This window comes from Seriola dumerili, unplaced genomic scaffold (assembly GCF_002260705.1).
Source record: "Seriola dumerili isolate Sdu_G_001 unplaced genomic scaffold, Sdu_1.0 BDQW01001191.1, whole genome shotgun sequence".
Taxonomy (NCBI): domain Eukaryota; kingdom Metazoa; phylum Chordata; class Actinopteri; order Carangiformes; family Carangidae; genus Seriola; species Seriola dumerili.
Window position 1 is genome coordinate 727386 of NW_019175446.1, and position 22194 is coordinate 749579.

The 22194-nt window shown below is 44.7% G+C and overlaps 1 protein-coding gene across 1 annotated transcript in view; it reads left to right on the plus strand.

Moving 5' to 3' along the window:
* Positions 1–18067, plus strand: part of LOC111238058 (netrin-1-like) — a 45811-nt gene extending 27744 nt beyond the window's left edge. The window contains exons 4-7 of the mRNA XM_022767451.1: positions 4417–4566; positions 6848–6901; positions 9208–9282; positions 15528–18067. Coding sequence (XP_022623172.1) covers positions 4417–4566; positions 6848–6901; positions 9208–9282; positions 15528–15847 — 599 coding nt within the window. The 3' untranslated portion in view covers positions 15848–18067. The remainder of the gene's footprint in view (positions 1–4416; positions 4567–6847; positions 6902–9207; positions 9283–15527) is intronic.
* Positions 18068–22194: the final 4127 nt, after the last annotated feature.

The window sequence follows — 22194 nt, forward strand, 5'->3', positions numbered from 1 at the left end:
CATACGTCAGGTTTGAGACCGAAGCTGCCAAGGATTAATGTGCGGGGAGACAAAAGCCGAGCTCCTTCTGTCTCTGAGCTCCTCGGGGAGTAAAGACGGAGGCTCCGAGGCCCCGAGCAAACACACTGCTGTCACTCAATCACGGTGTCTAAACGCTCGCGGGCGAAATATCCCATAGATACTCAAAATGCTTGTACATATCTACACCTGTACTTGGCTGCGGGAGAGAAACGAACACACAAACAATGATGTTATTGCCCGACATGATCCTGATTATTTGTTAATGACATATCAAACACAGAGAGCAAACAAGGATCCGTGTGCATTGTTTCAGTCATGAATTGTTCTAAAACTTATCGAAGAGAGACGGCTGCTTTTTTGAGGGGGAGTCTGTTTATGGTCTGTTCACATCTGAAAAATCACCAGTAAACAAACAATATTACAGGATGCCAAGGTACTTTTACATCTCTTACCACATACTAATGACAAACGAGTGACTTTGAGCAGATGCACATATTGTGGTCTTCAGCCACAGCCTCCGCTGAGCTGCGATTGGCTGCTTACAGGGTCTCAGGATGCCACTTATTCCTCCACCCCACCCCCAACCCCCCCGCCCCGCACATCTTGGCACACCGCTGGCGATTAAACACGGAAACAGCAACATGATATTCCTACTGCGTGCCAGTCATCCCCCTTTTAATTCACTCTGACTCACTCAACTTGCATGAAATAAGAGCAGAAGTATGAGCAACACGGCTTTTTCAAATTTAATTTTTTTTTTTGTTACATCAGAGACAGTCAGAGATCACCGTCAAACGGAGCGCGGGGATCGATTTACTGCATGGTGGCGGTGTTCTGCTCACATAAGCTTGAATAGATCATCTGAACTCAGAAATGACAAATGGCTTCTTTGCAGCATTGTTTCACTCCTGCCAGCCTAAACATTTTCACAAGCTATATTGGGGAGTACTCTGGGTTTCTGGGGTGGGGGGGTGGGGGGGCTGGGAACAGTTCAGTGTAACAGAGGTCCTCACTTTGGCCTAATGATGTGGCAACATCCATAGATCTCTGCAAAAGGCTTTCCAACAGCTGGAGCAGTAACCTGAACGCTTGGAAGCCCCCCACCCCACACCCCACACACACACCCAGCTCGTTGCTCCGGAGTCGAACCCAAACACCCTGATTGCTGCTTTTCTCCTCAGGTGACAAAAACAGGGCGATGTGACATCAGTTACAAGTCGCTATATTTATTGTTCAAATCAGCCAACCATCCCACTCTGCTGTTGTTGGACAGGAAACACAGCGCCGCGCCAACACAGCCAGGAAGAAGTCTGCTTTCATTCCCCCCCCCCTTCTCCTTCCCTAACACTCCACATCTCAACAAAATGTCCTCTCAACAATTCACTTAATAGTTGGAGGTTTTAATGAAAAAAATGGCTCCTCTGCACCACAGGGCAGCGCCTACATCTCCAGTGGCAGTGTGGAATGCCTCATGCTTTATTTCCCAGATTAACAACTTCACCCCTCATCAAGCGCAGTGTAAACATGGCTCTTGGAGAACCGCAGTGCACACGCCTCCTCCCCCCGCACCGCCCACCCCCCCCCGCCCTTAACAGTTTGTTTTTTCCCCGGTCCCGTCGTATGTTTGGCAGTTTAAGCCTTTAACTAGGCACAGCAAGTCCACTGAGATGAAGCTGGTATACGGTTCATTGCACTGCAACCCCCCCCCCCCGAACCCCTCAGCAAACATTCATCTCCACAGGCCCCCCCACTGCAGGTTGAAATTAATAAATGTTTCCAGTTCGTAGGACTGGGGGGGGAGGGGAGGGGACACTTGGGGGATGTTGAGACTGCAGTAAGAAATACAGTCAGTCTACCTGTCATCAGGTTTTTGAAAATAAATAAATAAATAAAGTAAGAATCTGATATTTTATTGTTTTATAAACTTTATTCCGTCTATCATCTTTACAGTGAGATGAAAAGATCGATACCTCTCTCGTGTCTGTGCAGTAAATATGAAGCTACAGCCAGCAGCTGGTTAGCTTTTAGTAAATTTAGCTAGCTGCTAACTTGGAAACAGCTAGCCTAGCTCTGTTAGCAGCACTAAGTAATTAATATGTTATACCTTTTTATGATTAAAGTAAGACCAAGGTGTAAAAATGAACATTACATTTTTACAGGGGGGGGGATTTTGTGCAAGACTATTTATTGGCTGGGAGCAGTATGCTAAGCTAAGCTAACCGGCTGCCAAAGTCATGACATAATGTAGAGGCTAGTTTCTCACTATAAATCATCTTCCACTACAAATAATCAAGCACACAACACTGGGGCAGAAAGCACGTTTTCACAAAGTTATAATAGTTTATATTTGGACATTTTCACTTCTAGCCACTTGCTGTTACTGTTCAGAGTTAAACCAGATTGCTGGAACTAACAGCTAATTCTGCTCTGTGGGCTAACAGGCTGGTTTCTTTCTTGAGATAATAAACATCTCCAATTTTTGCGATTCATGCAGTTTCAGGCACAAAAACAACTCTTCGTGTTGATCTCCTCATCAGTAACCTGAGGCACCAGATGGTTTGTTAGACAGAACCATCTGCGTAGGCTTCGCTGGGAAACTGTTTGGGAAAGTGCAGCCGCTTTCAAAAATACTTGGTAGGTGATTGGATGAACCATCTGTCTATCACTGTCAATCATGGGATGTGTGCGTCCTTCCCAAATTTTTTTTTTTTTTTCCACGATCAGCGGAGCCAGTTGGTAAATCACACTCTTGCTGAAAGTCAGTCGCTCTTTGCTTTATCACCGATGCTACAGCATGTACGCTAACCTCTTTAGGAACTGTAACTTTTCTCTGTCGTCACACCTAAGACGTCGCTTCAAGGCTGCATTTTTAGTAACTGATGCTTTTACAAATAAAACCACTTTTACAAATGAACCTAGAAGTTAGAGTTTGACTTTTGTATCTACTGGACGGATACGAGTGGTGCCGAACTCCATCTAATTGCTTTAGTAAGTCAGCACAGACCTTAGTTAGTGTTGGATTTTTCATACTTAAATTTTACTGTTCTGGTTCCGTCCTGAAATATTATTTGTAAAAGCTTTTGAATAAACAAATCAGATCGAACACTTTATTTTACAGATTTTGTGTTTCATAGATTTTTGGTAGATAAACTGTACAGTGGCAGAGTGTCACCTCTCTGCCATTTCATTGTTTGGTTTTATTGTTAGCTGCGTTATTTCATCGTGTTTGTGGTTTCCATTAAAAATCCTTTCCCTCATTTCAATGTAAACAATGTAGTGACTCTGAATTGTCAGAGGAAATATATTGAATCCCTAAAACTTTCAGCATTTGATTTAATTTCAAGTAGAAGAAAAACAAAAGACCTTTTTTCTTCTTTTTTTTTTTCTAAATTTAATAAGGATCTTGTTATGTTCATGAAGCTCCATAAATTCCAACTAAAAGTAACTCCAACCTCTACTGGACCACTTCAAGCAAATTTCAAATGACTCTGCTGGTACATATAACACATGCAGGGCTAATAGGGAGGCTGGGCTTCCACTTCAAACACTGGCTTTATGGTAAATGTTTGGCAGAACGCGCGCACACACACACACACACACACACACACACACACAGAGTACAAATTTCTCACATTTAACTCGCGATCCTCCCAACTAACAGCTTACACAGACTTTGAAGTGCGTTCCACTCGTCCATTAATAGGAAACATTATTCAGGCCGAATTTGCAAGGAACTCTTTGCCAGAAAGCTTTACATTGGAAACTCAATCTGAAGAGCACACAGTTTGTCTGATGACTATGCTGCAGCGGACACAAAACCCGGCTCTCTTAAGAAGCTCACACACACACACACACACACACACACACACACACACACACACACACACACACACACACGAACAGACACAACACATTCCCTATACATTTTACGATGTACACAGTCGGACGATACCGTGCAGTGAGAGTGAAATACTACAATTAATCAAGTTATTTACTCTTGTGCATGCCTTCCAGAGAAAGACTTAATGAAGAATCCTATGGTCATTATGGGTGGAGTGAAGCAGTGTAATTTGATTGAGGTTTTATGCTGGTCCAAGGCCCAGTTCCCCATCTGTGATGGTCTGGAAGGAAAACACAGCCCAGACTAATGTGAATGATTTTTCTCACTAGGTTTCAGTGCTAAGCTTTGTTTTTTATTGTATGGAATATGTAGAGTCAGCAGACGACAAGACAGAGACGCGCTGTGCTCATCTGGAAGCTGATATTTGTTTTGTAATGCTTCAGATTTTGCAAACTCCCCATGTTTTCGTTTTTCAAATCACAACCGTTTATTTACTCAGGTAAGATCGAGCTTAACGTTCTTGTGCTTTTTATTTTTCTTCCCTCCTTCCGTAGCATGTGACTGCCACCCCGTTGGAGCAGCAGGAAAGACGTGTAACCAGACAACGGGCCAATGCCCCTGCAAGGACGGAGTGACAGGAATCACCTGTAACCGCTGCGCCAAGGGCTACCAGCAGAGCCGCTCTCCCATCGCTCCCTGCATCAGTAAGAGCCACTTCTACCACCTTTGCACACGATGTCGGCGTTAAATTCATGTTCACAGCACAAGTACAGCTGGTAGAACTGCTTTAGTGAGGGATACTCATCACTAATGAGCTTCATTAGCGATTAACAAATCATTTATATGTGCTTTATAGATCAGTTATAAGCATTAATAAGCAAACTTTTGAGTTGCTGAGTTGTGAAAAAATCCTGTTCAACCAGCATTTTTGCATCATCGTGCAAGAAAATACATGTGAATTGATGTATTAACAACTTATTAACAAGTATAACTGCAGGCCTGATTGATTATTATAAAGATATATAAACGAACCATCAGGTCTGCAGGAACAAAGGTCATTTTTAAATGGTTCCTGACTTTCTAACAAGCCATCAAGATGAATTAATGAGTATCAACAAGGCAGCACTCGTTATACAAGAGACTAATGTAGCATTCACAAGCCAACAGGGTGTTTTGACAATTTGATAATCCAAAAGGTTTTTCTGGATTGTTCTTAATCTTTATTACCTATAAATAAAACCACACGTTGCAATATATAAACTACATAAACACACCTAGTTGGTAAACTGCTGTAGCTGGGAGCTAACCGCTAACACGCTGTTGCTAGTTAGTCACAACAGGTCCCACACCTTCTTTCTATTGTGTTTTGTTTGTTCTGTTTACTTCTCCCCGGCAGTTTGTTCAATATCGTACAGCATTTCGTTCAATAAAAAGTTATTGAGGAGGGAGAATGAAGCTCTCTTGCTAACGGTCAGTTAGCAAACTTGTTCGTTTAGCTTGGTCTTTACCAGGACAAAAAGTTGTACCAGCGTCTCGTTTCTCGTAACTGTCTGCAAAATCATTCCTCTTCTGTGGAGCAGGTTATTCTCTGACAGACGAGGTCAAACAAGAGTAGATGGTGCGACATGGCTAATAAGCTACGAGCTATATGGAAACTCCAACTGGATGTTCCCACAAAGGCCAACTGTGTCAATACGGCTCGCTGCTGGTCAGTGGCGGAAATTCATGGGTCAAAGTTCACCAAAGTTGAACTGAACTGCAAAAAAAAAAAAAATTGTGTGGATTTGTTTTGTATCCACGAGCACATCCGCCAATTGTGGGTGATTCCAGACCTTTAGCTAAATCATAAGTCCAAGCTTTGATACCCAGGCTTCATGGGCAATAACAAATCCTGATAATTACCTCAGGACAAGACCTGAAAAGAACAGGACATGTTGCTATGCATGAATTCATGGCTCACACTCGTCTTCGGGTTATTTTTATACCGCTGTTCCATTATTTTAGATGGATATTTGGCTGTTTAAACCAGAGCCTGGATAAACAGACCATTACTGCTCGCCTAACATGGCCTTGTGAGCCTTCAACACCGTTAACGGTCCGTCTCACAATAAATCCCCAGAACGAGTCCAAGGGAATGATGGCTGATATGTTTATTGGCTGTATCTGCTGCCTGCAGATTCCTGGCCCCTCGGCAATAAACGCCAACGCCTCACAGAAACAGAGATGGGTCACTAGTAGCTGCTTTAGCTAGGAGCATCAAGTAGCTGGCTGGCGTGGACAGATAAGATAACGGTGATGTCTGGGAGGTCGTGTACACACTAACAATTGTCCACTATGTTACTGGGGTTGACATTTCTGATAAAGTCGTGTGGAAATTGGACATGGTCTCTGTGGACCGAGAATCAGAGTGATATGTTTGGCCAGAATCAGCAACAATAATTCAAACCTGTGAACCTGCTGGAACAGGATTTCTTCAATTTTGTAGAGAAGGTAACAAATGTGGTGTAAAAATTGGAGGAAATTGGTTTTTTAAGAGCGGACTGTATTTGGTTTTTCTCATATACTTTTTTTTGAGATAATGTCTTTTGGTTTAGTGCGATATTAAATTTTTGTGATATCTACCTCCCTGCCAGCTCTGACTTTAACGAGAGCGGCGGCCTTGGCTTTCTGCGCCTACAACGTACTACAATCAGATTAATAGTAAACTCGCCTTCTCGTTACACAGTCTCAGCACGGTCTGTGTGTCAAAAATCGACCGTCATTACAACAAGACATCCTATTAAATCCATCCACACGTGTTTTTCATATATGCTCTGAACTTATTCACACACGCTCAGGGGTAAAAAAAAAAAAAATCTGCTCTTAGAAAAGGACATTGAGCTCCTGTATTTTCTCGTAGGTGTAACCATCACATGATCTATAGTCACTGCAATATGATGATGATGATGATGATGTGAAACATGCATTTATTCCTCTTTGTCACAGAGATCCCAGTTGCATCTCCTACAGCAACTTACACCAGCTACGAGGAGCCGTCAGGTGAGTAAAAAACACATTTCTATGACCCTTCCTGTTTTCATGCTCTAGTGGTATTGCTCTTTAATTTTTATTTCTATAATGTTATTAAATCAATGTGGAAGGGATTTCTACATACAGATTAACTAAATTAACCGTTCCCTCGTGTAATTATAAATATATCCGCTTAACCTTATATGTAATTATGTGTGTATTTCTAGCACATGCATGTTTTTCCGTCTCTTCCTTGTATCACTCGTCAAACTAAACGCACACCAGTGAGGTCTGACTGCCGCTGATGTGAACTCCAGATATTTTTCCAGTGCTCCCTGTGGCCTCGTTGCCTGTATTCCCAGCCTGCCCTGCAGCCTCCCAAGGGTTTCAGCCCTAATCTGATTACATGCTTCATTTGCACCAGTTTGTATTTCAATCAAGGCCGGTCGCACCAGCAGCGAAGCCCCGTCGGACCCTGTTGTTCATGTGCTCTGACGAGGGTCTCCGTATCAGACTGCTGACATTTAGAAGATGTGCCACAGCCACATTTACCTGCAGGTTAAAAACAATTTTCAGGGACTGTCTTTAAAGGCTTTTCCCTAAACGTAACTGGGAGCAAACAGGCCGTAAAGCTGCTGCCCGAGCCGCTGATTTGTCCATTCACAGCATATCGCTTTGTTTTACCATGATACTGGTTTGTGTGAACAGGCTGAGTCACCTCTGATCATCGATCAGCGTCTGACGAGAGTGGCGCCACTGACTTCACCGAGCTTTGTTGTGAGTCCCACTTTTATACTATAGTGGCTGCCGAGGCTGTGAGGAGCTTGGACTCCTGTCAGGAACTCCACACAGACACCACCCTCCAAATTAGGAGCAGTGTGGTCCCCGGGGACCCCGCAGAATGAACGTGGCACTGCTGCAGCGACGCACAAAGGGGGCGTTTGTCCTCGCAGCAGGAGATTGGACCTTAATGAGAGCTGTGGGTGTAACAGCCCACTGCGCCGATTGCGCTAAGGGGCTAATGGGCAACGTCAGCTATCAAAGGGAGGTATGATGAAGGCCCCCAGGGGCCAGCGGGAGATAAAGAGCCCCCCCCCCTCCTCCTCCTGCCCTCACCACTTCATTTACATGGAAATCAGGCGTGCTTGATATGGACTCGTCAAATTCATTTACTTTGGGATTTCCTCTTTTCTTATTTCTCCCGCCGCCGCAAAAAAGCAGCAGCCGGGCATTCCAGCAGAAATGCTTTCTCTACATACATGAATTCGATCCTCATCCCACACCGCTCTTTTTTTTTTTTTTTTTTTTTTTTTTTTTTTTTTTGAGAGGGAGGAGAGGGGCGTTTTTTTCTTCCTCCATCATTACCCAGGCAACCTCATTCACACAGAGTATAATGGGGAAGAAAGGGGAAGACTGGACAGAGGGCTGGAAGAAATAATGAAGTTTGTCCATATTCAGGCAAGCTGAAAGGTCCCCCCTCTCTCTCAACTGCCCCCTCCTTTCTCTTCAGACTGCCCAGCCCAGCTTTCCCACCCCCCTAGAAAAGAGCACAAGGCTTATTGCTCTGGGAGAGGCGGAGTGGGAGGGGGGGTGAGGGTGGGGGTGGGGGGGGCAACACTCGGAGATGATCTGGTTCCAATTTGTGTCAGTGTGGAAAAGTGGAGGGAACAAATGATTTCAATTTTCAGGTTGGCCTCTGGTCCCACCACCGGCTGCCTCATTACAAAAGGTACCTGGCGCAGCGACAGCAGCGGCCATCGATAAAGCCCTTCGGCATGCTAACCCAGGTACACTGTAAAAGCAGTACTGCTCAGACATTAATCATAAGTCTGAGAGCTTCTTTCTCAGGGTGGTGGTAGTGGGGTGGATTGGGGGCACAGAACATTTAGCCTCGACCTGCATTAGAGTATTCACTCTCTCGCCTCATGCGGCTGAGATGCTGCTAAAAGGTCCCCCTGCTAATTTTGGGCAGGTCACTAGCTAATTCTCTCCCCCCCCCCTTCCTCGTGACCCCTCTTTTGTGCGAGAGTGACCTCAGAGATCTCACACACAATGCATGCCAGGACACTGACGAGGCAGCAGGCAGGCTGCAGTGGAAAAGTTGGGAGTGTGTTGACAGACACAGGAGGATCTGTGTAAGCTTTAATCCGTTTCACAGTGGCACTTTGAAGGAATCTTTAAGACCCCGGGGGCACAAATACAATACAACAATACCACATGTGAAGCCCGTCCGGCTGAATCCGCACTTAATGTGTCATAAGAAGCGTTTCACACAGGGTGAAATCTGCAGCTAAACTCTCCATCTCTCTTTCCCTCTCACCTTTTTCTCTCCCCAGATTGTGAATCTCACTGTAAAGCTTCCAAGGGAAAGATGAAGATCACCATGAAGAAGTACTGTAAAAAAGACTACGGTGAGTGAGTCCAATACGCAGGAATGTGTGCTGCCAGACGTCAGCCAGCAGTCAAGAGGTCAGATGTCTCAATTAATCAGATGGCGAGCGCGGCCAATCCACACCCTGCTGCTGCTGCTGCTGCTGCTGCTGCTCTCCGACTTTCAGCGATCGTTTACTCGCACAGGCCTCAGGTCACGTCCACTAATGCGGATTAATATGAAAACATATCTTTCCTCTCTGTGACGCGAGCTTCCAGGCACACTAAAGCTGACGGTTCCCACCTTTGAAAAACAGAAGGTTTTCAGAAACGCTCTCCAGAGTGGATCGGTTTTTGACGCGCGGACACGGAAAACTGAGCCTTTTTCAAAATGTGCAACCGACCGTCGGCCAATATTCTGTCACTTATAAGTGATCCGTGCGAGTGCTGACGCAGCTGATTTGATCCCACAGTACAGGTGTTTCAGTGACATACCTTTGCTTTTCTGTTGTCGAGCAACTGCACGAGCAATTACACGGCGGTTCAGTTGAGGGTCTTAATGTAAATCCCCAGGAATTACATTTAGAATTTCACAATAAAACACCTGGGACCAAGCAAGGAATATTTGTCAAAACGGTCTATAAATTCAGCCCCTCTCCTCTCCAGATGTTTGTTGTAAGGAGTGCGGTTGTTGGCCGGCTGAAAGTACAGGGAGAGAACATTTTCACACTACTGTATACAGCCTTTATTTAACTGTTCGATATTTTGAAGCAGCACCGGTTGGGGTTTTCTCTCAAAATTCTGCTGGCAACTCAAGCAAGCTGATTTCCTGAGGGCGATGTTCAAAACTAACCTGAGCATGAAGAGTTAGAATTTGTGAGAGGAGCTCACGCTTAAACCTCAGAGAGAGATTCATCGTTTATCCACTAAACCCTGAACGAATTCCCCTGAAACAGTTAAAAATCTGATCGGTTTCAACCTCGGCTGGTTCACCGGGGTTCAGGGGGAAAAGACGGTACCTCAGCCTGACCTTTTCTATGCATTCTTTCAGGCACGTCTCCTGATTGTGTAACCGGGACAACAGGTGGGAGACAATGACAGTTATTTCAGAACTTACTCCCCAAAATTTCACAAACCCAAAAAAAAAAAACAAAAAAAAACGAAGAGAACACTTCAAATAAATCATGAGAAGCAGCAGCGCTCAGAGAGCTCAGACCTCCGCCGAGGCCAATGTCAAACGACATACACCAGACTCCAGAGGAAAAAAATTAAATAAAAATTCATAGGAAATGATCCGGATCTGCTCCAAAAATTAATGGGTTCCTCCTTGGCCAATGCCCCACCCCTCCACCAAGTTCAGACCAAATCGGTTCTGTGCTTTTTGTGTCATCGTGCGGACAAACGAACACACACACGGGGTGAAAACAACGTCCTCAGCAGAGGTAATAAAACCTGGTTATTGATTCTTTCGTTGACGCTTATTCTCCCACCAATTAGGACACACACCCTCAATGAATGCACCGTCCCAAGATTGACTCATTTGAGCACACAACTAATTTTTTAACTCCTCAATTGTGTTGAGGACGGCCTCTTCTCTCGCCCTGCAGCACCGGCCGTAAAACTTACAAGTACTGTAGACCTGCACAAGAAGAAGAACAACAACGCGCTGCAGGAGTATGCACGAGTGTGCTTTGTCCAGCGCCGTCCGCCTCAGGCATCTGGATAAAGTTTCATCCATTTTAGCGCAACTCCCAAAACCGACGAGAGAAGCCAAAACACACAGCAATCACATTACGTTTCATTATCCCCACGAATCCACACAGAACAAGAGGTGCAGCTGAGATACATCCGACCGTGTTGCGCCGGGTAAATAAATATCACGTTACGGGGTCTGAAACGACGTATTAAGACGTTGCGTCGATCAAATCAACAACTTGGAAGACGGAGAGGAAATTTGATGTTTTGATGGATCAGTGATTAATGATACAGGGTCCATTATCTGTCAACCACAAACCACAACAATAGAAGAGTAAATTCCAACACAGGGGGATATAAGTATGTAACAGAGGCAGGGGGGGAGAACACGTTTTTTTACCCTACTGTGTAGCTGCACACTCATCCACATGGCAAACGATCCGCTCCACTCTTTGGATTTTCTGCACCATTAATCATCGCAATAAAATGGTTTATCTGTTATCGATGGATCCACATATGTAAACCACAGAGACCCAAAAAGAAGAAGAAGAAAAAAAAAAAAAAAAAGCCTTTGAGGCAGATCCAATGTTCCCCATGATGCACTCTGCTCTCAGCCAAGTCTTGGCAAGGATTGTATCCACTAAAAAGACAATAAGAGCGCGCCTCTGGAGACCCAACCTACATTTGTCTTTGTTAAACTATTACAAATTCCTTGTCATTTTCAAAGCTGCATCATTAGTAACTTGTAAAACATTTGTGTCGTATAGATTTTCATTGGACAGTTAATGTTAAAGTTGTCCTTTGACCGATTGTGCGAAACCGTCATCGCTATCTGTTCAGCTCCTCTCAGGTCGATCTCTCTCACTCGAGATCATCATCAGTGAAACCTCATCCACTGTCTGTCAGGAAACTCGCTTCATATACTTTCAAAACAGCATCCGACAGAAAAAAAAAAAATGGCCGAACATATTTTACTCTCCCTCACGGTCGAGTCGACGGTAATTCAGGCCATTTGTTGCATTTTGCCTGGGGGGGGGGGGGGCAAACGTAGCCATTATTCATATTTCCATTGACTTAAATCTTAATCGTCAGAGCGGAGACGGACCCTGCGTCTATAAATCAGCCGGGCTGATCCGAGCAAAGCGGGCGCTTCCTGTTGGTTTCCTCTGAAGTTCCTCTAAAAAGTCTGGAAGCAGATGATCCGGCCTGAGCCGAGGCAGTATGGCAGACATCATCGCTTAGCATGCGTTCCCCTTTGCCTCGGTCTAATTCATTTCTCAGGCCTGTCGCCTTGCTTTTGTGGGGGCTTCAGAGTCTCTGCTCTGTTCTTTTTTTTTTTTTTGGGGGGGGGGGGGGCCACAACCCCCCCATGTGTGAGTGGTGATGCAGGGCCCCTCCCCAGGGGTCACGGGAAGGGGCCCTCTGTTTAAACACAGTTGTGCGCTCTGCCGGCACCGAGCATTCCTCGGGGCACAAACAGGTGGTAAATTAGGCAGACGGTGACGGATTGCCACCCCCGGAGAGAAAGAAATATGTTTTGTTTATTCAATTTTTGTTTTTCATCGGCGCCGTAGCTACGGAGACGGCGGACACAAAGGGATTATATTCTCGCCTCAAACCCTCCTCTGCACACACGTACCCTCCCTCTCCCTGCCACCAGGAGGACAATGAATCAAAGGGCCGCGTGTTTACCGACGCTCCGGGGTAATGCTCAAAGGCAGGACGACCCCCCAACCACCCCCATCCACCCCCCCCACCCACCCTCTCTCTTAGCCTCCCGGCCACCCCTCTGTGCCTCTACCCGCAAAGGGTAGCAGGTCCCCTGATCATTCACTCAGCTGATAACCAGAGGGGACAGGGGCCTCAGTGTGGTAATTAAGCAAGCTCTAATTTCATTAGCCCCTCGCTTGTTGGTGGCATGCAGTGTCAAGCCGCAGCACACTGCCCAAAGAAGATAAACCCAGTGGGAAGTTTGGCTGTGAGGGAGGGCTCAGCTGGCAGCCATTGTGCAAGTGCGGGATCATCTAACACTTATCTCTCCCCTTCCGCCGCCTGTCTCACCAAAACAGTGTGCGCTATTTCGTAACAGATTGTTTGACCCCGCGCTCTCAGTCTCTCTCCCCGTGTCTGTTTCTGATCCAACCAATGGGCAGAAGGTGTGTGTGTGTGTGTGTGTTTAAAAACACTGAGAACACACTTGAGAGAGAAAGAGACACTGACACGGAGACCGGGCCTGGATGCCGTAACCGAGTCCCCTCGGCCCGGAGAGGGAGAGCGCTATCTCCGCTGGATTCTCACGCTGCGGAGTTGGATGGAGCTCTGGGAGCAGAACCCGGATAGCTCATGAGGTCGGAAACACATCCTGATTCTCCTGGAACTTTTTCTGTGGCTGGGAAGACAAACAGTGGCCCCTCCTTCTTCACCCACCCCCCTCCTCACACACCCTTTATGTGTCTGGATGAAGGAGAGAGGGCTGCATTGAATGGCAGGGCTGTGAGAGCTCGCTCTACTCAGCCCAACAAACCTTCTTTCTTCTGAAATTGTGTGCAATTTGCTCACGCCATGCATTGACACACATACTCAAACACCCCGCTCCTCCGGTTCTCCTCATTCTTGGCAGTAAAAGGGGACGACTGATGAACACCAAAAGTGATCATGTTCAGCCAGAAAGGCAAAGAAAAAGGCTAACCTGCACAGATATCAGAATAAAATAAGGAATTAAAGGAGGAATTACTGTTTGGATTTTTATTAATTCAAATTATTTTGTTTACTTGCAAACACACGCCCTGGCACTTTATGATGCTTGTGTGCACAACAAAAACCACAGGGACTGGTTCAGCAATAAATGATTCATATATAGATAAATGGACAAATATAAAAATTTGTTTCCCATCATCTAATCCAATCGTCTCCAGATTAAATTACTTCTCACAATTGTAACTGAACCCTCCCTCCCCCTCCTCCTCCTCCTCCCTGCACACCTTCATGTTAATTCCACATTCCTGGCTAAACCCACGGGGGGTAACGCACTTCACTTCAAGCACAGATTAACTCTGTCGCCTTTGAGCTGTTTACCTCTTGTTCCAATCAATGTGACGAAGTAATGGTTGCTTTGTTGGACGGAGAATCCATGCAGGGGAGCTTCTGCAAAAGGAAGCTTTACTCATTTCCTGATATTAAAATATCTGCCACAAGTGGTGTTCCAATAGTTCCCAGGTTCAGCGCGGTTTTAGCCCGAGGTTGTCAATGTTCAGACTCCACTTTAGCACCTGATTAAGCAATTGGAAAGGATCTGTTTCAGAAGTTATATTGTTAGCAGATGTGGCATTTTTCTATAAAACTTTTTCTTTTGGCCGTTTATTTTTTTGCAAAAAAGAAAAAAGAAAAAGAAAAATAACGCTGCCTGGCCACCTGAAGGAAAAGCTTTTCTCTGCTCTTCAGATGTTCTCCGCCAGAAAGCTTTTGTGTTCGCGAGGGGAGTGCTATGACAACCGTTGCCGTAATAGGGCGTGTGCTCAGGAGCGCGAGGAAAAGGTCATAGGTCAGAGATGAGGGGAGCCATTTCTGGGTCACGTTCAAACAGCAGCTTTTATTGGACGTTTTATACGATGTTGTATAAAAGTGTTGGCATCTGTCTGCTGCCTCGCACAGATGCCAACACTGGAATAAAGAGGCTGTTACAGTTTATGACAGCGGTTCCCGAACCTTGTCTGATGTACGCTGGCGATGAAGTCACGTACCCCTTTATCAACACTGTCGAATCCAAGTGTGGTCATTTGCATTTATTTTAAAATGGATGTTTCTAAACACAAGGACATTTTTTCACCCCACAGATCCGTCAGTGTTCGAGCGGGTTTCGTACCGGTGCCACTTGGAGTAGCAGAAGATGAGAGTTGTAGCACTTCGAAAAGTATTTTTAACCCTTTATCCATTACTGTTGCCGATTTAAACCGTTTATCAACTACTTTCTTACTTTACCTTTATTACCCACGATCCTCTATTTGCAAAGTCTATCGTCTTTCAGCTAGAAACCAGAGGTGGGCGACTTGAGTCACACGACTTCAAAAATCTGAGGACTTGAGACTGAGATAAAAGACTCGACTTTACTCTGACTTGGTTTTCATGACGTCAGATTGATTGATTGATTGAAAAGTTACATTTTGCTATTGAAACATAACTTTGCAACCTACTAGGATGCAGCAGACCAGCAGAGGCCAACACAAAAGACTAAAACTTGCACTGCAGGAGAACAGAGCACAACACAGGTTCTACATTGAGATGTACAGCACAGCAACAGTAAGAATTAGACCGGAAACTAGAAGAGCAAATCCCTCCTCCAAGGCCGAACAAGCCTCGTCCTCCTCGGTCTATGACCCACGTCTCCACCGAGTCAGGAGCAAATCAGTTCAGTACTTTTTAGTGCTGAAAATTTAACAGACACGACAACTACTGTATTTAGGTTGCTCTGATCAGTCGCTAACTCTTTGCTCAGGTGTACAAATACAGGGGGCACAGCACGTATCTCTGAGTAGGAATCACTAGACGTCATAAAGGTGATTTAACCCTGGCTTCTCTCTTCTCCCCCACCCAGCTGTCCAAGTGCACGTCCTGAAGGGAGACAAAGCCGGCGAGTGGTGGAAGTTCACCGTCAACATCATTTCCGTCTACAAACAAGGTGAGCACCGCATCCGCCGCGGGGACCAGCTGCTGTGGGTGCGCGCGAAGGACGTGGCCTGCAAATGCCCCAAGATCAAGCCCGGGAGGAAGTACCTGCTCCTGGGCACGGACGACGACTCCCCCGGGCAGAGCGGCGTGGTGGCGGACAAGGGGAGCCTGCTCATCCCCTGGAAGGACCTGTGGGGCCGCCGGCTGAGGAAGTTCCAGCAGCGCGACAAGAGGGGAAAGTGCTAAAAGTAGCGGGGAGAGAATAAGAGAGAGATTGAGGGGGAGGTGGAGGCAAAACAACACCTCTACTGGGACTGAATGCGAGGAAGAGGAGAGGATGGATGGATGAATAAAAATAAATAAATAAATAAATAAACTGGAAGAATAAAAGATAGAGAGACACAGGTGAAAAGTAGGAGAGATGGGGGAACGACTGAGTGCTGCTGCTCTGAGTTGGAGCGAAGAGATTAGTGTTTTTTGTTTGTTTTTCTTTTTAGGAACTTTTGTGAAGGAGCTCATTCTACAGTTTTTCTGTTCGTCTTTCAAGGTTTGTTTTGTCGTGTAATTGCAGAGTTTGCACCTAATGTTACAGATATGTCACATCCTGACTATTTTACCCATGATGCTGTTGTTTTTTCTTTTGTTTTTTAAAAAGTCCCTTCAGTTGTTTTTAAAGAGCAATGCATCTACTGTATCACCCCTTCTGTGTCTTCAGAGGATCTATGTCCAGTTCAAAAGGCTGCTCTTGCAACCTGCCAAACTTTGAAGAAACTTTTTTTCTCAACAGCTGGAAGCGAAAACAAAAAAAAAAAAAAAAAAAAGAAATTGTGAAATTGTGAAATTGTTTATAACTGCGGTGAGAGTGCCATCCTGCCCGAGAGCTCCCTGCTCGTATGTGAGTGTTACCTCAGTGTTGTGGGAACAAAACGCCATAATGATCCTCTCCTCATTCTGTATAATGATCTCAGTACATGCGAGTCTTTGTTTCGGCGCTTATCGATATATATCCGCAGTTATGTTGTGGTTGTGACCTCTGCAATGTAAAGTAACCATACGTGCATACATAGACATTTATTTTTTAGTAGACGGTGCCGTAGCATCAGCTAGATGTAGAGTAGACGTGTCAACCATGCACTTATTTTTACTAGTCAAACCCTTTAGAACATATGAGATATGTTCACGATTATTATTATTTTTATTTTTTATTTTTTAGAGTGGCATCCAAAAAGAAAAGAATCCCATACTGAACCATATGATGCAAAAAGCTGCCTCACTGATGACTTGCTCTGTGTGGGCCGATGTGTCTGATTGACAGCGACAGTCCTGTTGAAAACGTGCAGAAGACAGTGTTGATTCTCCAGGAGACGTGAGGCGGATGTCACCGAACATCTGCAAAGTGAGAGCGCTGATTGATTCTCACTTCGTTCATTTAAAAAAACTAAGAAAATTTAAAAAAATAAAATAGAAAGAAAGAAAAGAGAGAGAGAGAGAGAGAATATCGACCTATCAAGCAATCCTCATACCACTGACATACTGCATGCTCACTATTTACTGTAGCTGACTGATAGCTAACAATGATTGTGAATTATGTACACATTTAATTTGTATACAGTACTCAGTGTTGTGGGAAAATAACCTGTGGAGTGATGAGATATCACAGATGTTTTATTGTGCAGTGCGTTCAGCACGCCGCGTGTTCAAACGTCCGTCACCTCAACGCCACTTTTTGACGACTGGATTCCATTATCAAGACTTGGTACTCGACAAAAAGGCATGAGCGATTGTCTACATGTTATATAGCTGTATAGTATTACTTCTTCTTTTTTTTTTTTTTTGTTGTTGTTTTGTTAAACATTAACTAGATCTATCTCCATGTGAACTTAACCAGAGTTTTAAATACTAGAGGCTTAATAAATGGAAAAGACAGTCTCACACACTGAGACTTTTGAGTTTACACATACACAAAAAACAGACAGTACACTAACACGTATGCAGGGCCACACCTAATAAGACACACAGGTACACCTCAGTACTCTGTGCATCATATACTGTATGCATTTGAAAATTTACAACGTGCTAATAAAGTCTCTGCCAACACATCTGCACCGACGCATTTCAACCTGTTTTGCAGCCGTTTGTAATAAAAGGTACTCGCCACCAGACTCCCGCTCTCCATAAATATTATATCTGAATAATTATCTGCTCATGTTTATACATTGGCTTGTAAATGATGTTTAGCAGTGTCCATTGCAAATGGTTGTGTAATGTCTTGTAATACTAATATATTATGTTTATCACAAATGAATATATTTAATGACACATGAAACAATGTGGCTTTTGTGGTTTTTATTTTTGACCTTTTATTTTTTACTTTTTGCATTGAATTGTAGATGGCTGTAATGAAAAGTATTGATACGTGTCTGGCTATTGAACAGCCTGATAGAACTGAAAATTAATTCATCTGAAATAAACTGTGTAAAAACTCAGGATGATCCCAGCTGAAATGACATTTTTAGTTCTTTTCATCATCAAAAAGTGTCTTTTTTCTCTCCCCCCCCCGATAACACCGCAACACACAGCGTACGACCAATGTGCTGCAACACATTACGTCACTTCTTCTCTCAGTTATTGTGAGTAAATTTATCCTGTAACATTTATACAAAACACAAGAAGCGACAACAAAATTATAACAACTCAAATAACGACTTGACGATAAACTACTGGGGAACAGAAAATGTAGTTTAGAGTTTGATACAAACACACTTTACTGAGGTTTAACTGCACGACATACGTTTTAAGAAACAGCCATTAATAAATACAACAAATCACACGACCATTTTTACAATAAAGAGGCAAAAAAAAGCAGAAAATAACTTTAAAAAAACAGATTTACTGGATAATTTAAAAGAAATACTTTAATTTAGTTCCCAAGTCCCTGTGCTTCTTCCTGTGTATATATACAGACCCATAAGTATTTTACAGATACCATATATAGAGAATATTGAAAGTGTAATTACAGGTTGTGATTTAAAACGTCACATTTCCTCTGTTTAAATGAAAGTGCAGGAGTGCAACTGATAAACAAAGCTCAGTGGGATGCAACACTGTGGAAAAACAACTTGTGTTTTTGTGAATCCTTAAGAAAAACAAAACTTCTTCATGAATCCACTGTAATTATTGACATTTACTGAAGCAAAGCGTTTGAAGGGACATAAAAACTGTGAAGCGTTAGAAGTAAATGAATTAAAACGCTGGCTGCTGCCAAAGAACTTCAACCATGCCCTGCAGCACAGGTCATCATTTGTGTTGGATCCTGTGCCTCTATAAACTTCACAGACAATAAGGTCTGGCTGTAAGATTGCTATAATGCAGGCATATTACTAAAAGGGTGATATCACCAACATGTCTAATCCAAACCGCAGATGTTATTGTTGTAGCTGCGAGGTTCTGGCATCAGTGGAAAACCCCTTAACTTATTCCTCTGGGAGTTTTACGCAAAAACACACAATTCTGAACCTTCTCCAAATGAGAGTCCATCTGTCTTGGCTCGTGCTCGGAGTATTGATATACTGCTCCTGCAATGCCCAGTGCAAAATGCTCCAGAGGGGCCAACCAATTATACAGTCACTGCTGAAAGTTCAAGCTGCGTTCTCCATTAATGTAAGGCCACCAGGATTACCAGCCATAAAACCACTCCGAGCCCCGGCGGATGGAGGAGGAGGAGGAGGAGAGAGAGAGAGAGCGAGCGAGGGATGGAGAGGTCTGAGGATGAGTGTGTTTGTGTTGTGACAGGTATGTTTAAAAACTCACTTCAAGCTTATTAAGGCCGAGCGTTGCGTAAGATCACGGTGGGACTGTGATTTCTCTCATGAGCCCGGGGCGGGACGGGAGAGTTGAAAAGAGATCTGGGTGTGTGTGAACTTCCCTCTCAGTGTGCAAAAAGATGAAGCTGGAACAACAAACACAGACGTGATATGAACAAAAGTCTTTTTGGCATTCACATTAGACGGAGCGGACTGAACGCGGAGGGTCAGGTTTCCATCAGCAGCACCAACTTGGAACTTTCCACACATATAAACCCCCCCCCACCCAGCAACACCACCACCACCAGTCCCTCCGCTGTCATTGTCTCCCTGCTAACGGCGAGAGTCCTCCTCGGAAAACAAAGTCAGGCAGGTCAGCGCTGATGATGCGACACACTAGAGGTCGTCCTGGCTTTAGAGGCAGGGCGGCCCTCTGCCCTCCGGTTGTACGCTGCGCTGACAGCTGCCAGGAAAATGGAAACAGCAAGTGGTTGAATGAAGCGTTCTATACGTCTGCTGATGAGGACTGGGTGGAAAAAAAGACCCTGATTTGAACCTATAAAACCATTTGGAGGATTTGAATTTATTGCCTTTTCTTTATTGTTCCTTGCCCCCGTTGTTTTTCCCTGAAGGTTAAAGCGGTAAGCATCTGTGATCACACCGGGGATGATGCAAACCTCCACGCATCTAGCTGTTTTAATTCTGCTTACAGTATCGCTCCGAGGAACCTCAGACCCAAGCGGCCTCGAATCAGTGAACCAACTCAGAAAGTGTTCAAAAGCATGACTCACACAAGTCTAGTGAGGTTGGTTTTTTTTTTTGCTGACATTCATCCGAACGTCTGACGAATCTCAAGCTCCTAAAAAACAACCAAAAACAAACTCGGAACAGGACAGGAAGCGTTTACCAGCTGCCTGATCCTGCTCACACGTCCTCAACAACAAGCCTGACAGCACGGTCCTTAAGAAAAGAGAGAAAAGGTAGCATCCACACTGTAAAATAACAATCTAATTAGAAAGTAATTACAGCGTATTGACGAGGCAGTCATTAACTTCAGAGTAAATGAACAGTGTTTTAATGACTATGATTGAGTTTTTATTACATGGGAGGGAGGGAGAAAACAAATTATTGAGCACTACCCAAATGAGTCTGTGTAGGGAGCTGAGAGGCCTGTGATACTTAAGTGGATTAGTTGTTTGGGGAGAAGGAGGAACACCGGAGAGGATCACAGAGACTGATTTGCATCACCCAGCGGCTCTGGGCCTTCAGCGCCACCATTTCTAATCTCTATTCACAGATGAGCCCTGCGCCTGAGGGGGAAGCGACCGTCGAGGAAGGACTTTAATTTAACGTCAGCGCCACATCTCATTCCGCCGAGTCCCGTCAGATTTAACGTCTGATATTCATGCATGAGATTCTCCACGACCACCGCTTTAAGTGGGGGAAAACTGTATGCAATCATCGGCCTTTTGTTTTTCCTGAAACCCACTTGGCCTCCTGCTCCTTCTTCTTAACCCTCCGTAAAAAAATAAAACCCAGAGCTGCGCCACAGATGCCTGTTTTGTTTGCTCCCGAGCACCGAACTAAACAGAGAACAATACAACACTGTGTTTTCTCAGCTGACTAAATGTATTTCCAAGCCCAGTTTACTTTGCTTCTCTGGAGGATGAGAAAACATACATCATATAACACAGAGAAATAAATCATCTGTCAAATACGATCAAATCGAACTTCAGGAATTTGGCTTGACCTCCTTCCGTCCTGAATCCGTTTCACTTGTCACCTATTTGACTGCAATCCATGCACAACACAACCGGGTGGCGTGCTGTGTCGAGCGCCATCTTCCACACGGCGATGACCACTCTCCTTTTGCTTCCCAGGCTTCATTCAGTCGGGGCTCCAGCAGAGTGGGGGGGGGGGGACTCTGTGAAACAAAGACTGAAGCACCTCTGGAGATGGAAGGAGGGCTTAAAGAGGTACTTGATATCAGCCCACTGTGTGACCACCACACACACACACACACTAACACACACACTAACACACACTACAAAAAAATATATGTGCACACACATGCACAGACACACAACTCAGACTCCAAATGTGGTAAACCCTCTGCTTTTGACGCAAACACCTTTAAAACCACCACCAGCACTTCCTCCTCCTCCCAACCCCCCCACCCACCCTTCACTCACTCATTCACTCTCTCCCAAACTGCCTCTCCATTTTTCTCTGTCTTTCAATGCACATGGTTCAAAAGCTGTATTTCTGGCTTACTAGATTGGAGCACAAAGGCTCTTCTTATGCATCCTGGAGAAGCCCCACTAGAGAGGCCTCCATCCCATCCTGGATAGGAGAGCGCACACAGACAGAGTTAGTCCTCTTTTTTTTTATTTTTTCTCATTACCATTTCCATACAGGATTAAGCCACTTGGCTTTTGGATGGCATGTACGATATTTTTCACCCCCCCCCTCCCCTGCTGCATTCTGAAGATCTCAGAGTTAAATGATGGGTGAGACAATCAGCTCATAAACCGGCTCTTTTTAATGTCTATTCACACACAGTGCCGGGGCGCAGACGATGCCAGAGAGGATGGATCTCATTGGAGGAGTCTGCGCCATGAGGACAAGTCCTTCAGTCGCCTCATGAGAGCACACAGCCCCCCCACACCCCCCCACCCCACCCACGGTTTTAATGCGGACTAAGGGAGGAAGTTACAGCTGAACACACTAAAAATCAATCTGACATTTATAAGCCATTTAAATGTGACTTCAAAGTTACAGTCCTCAAGA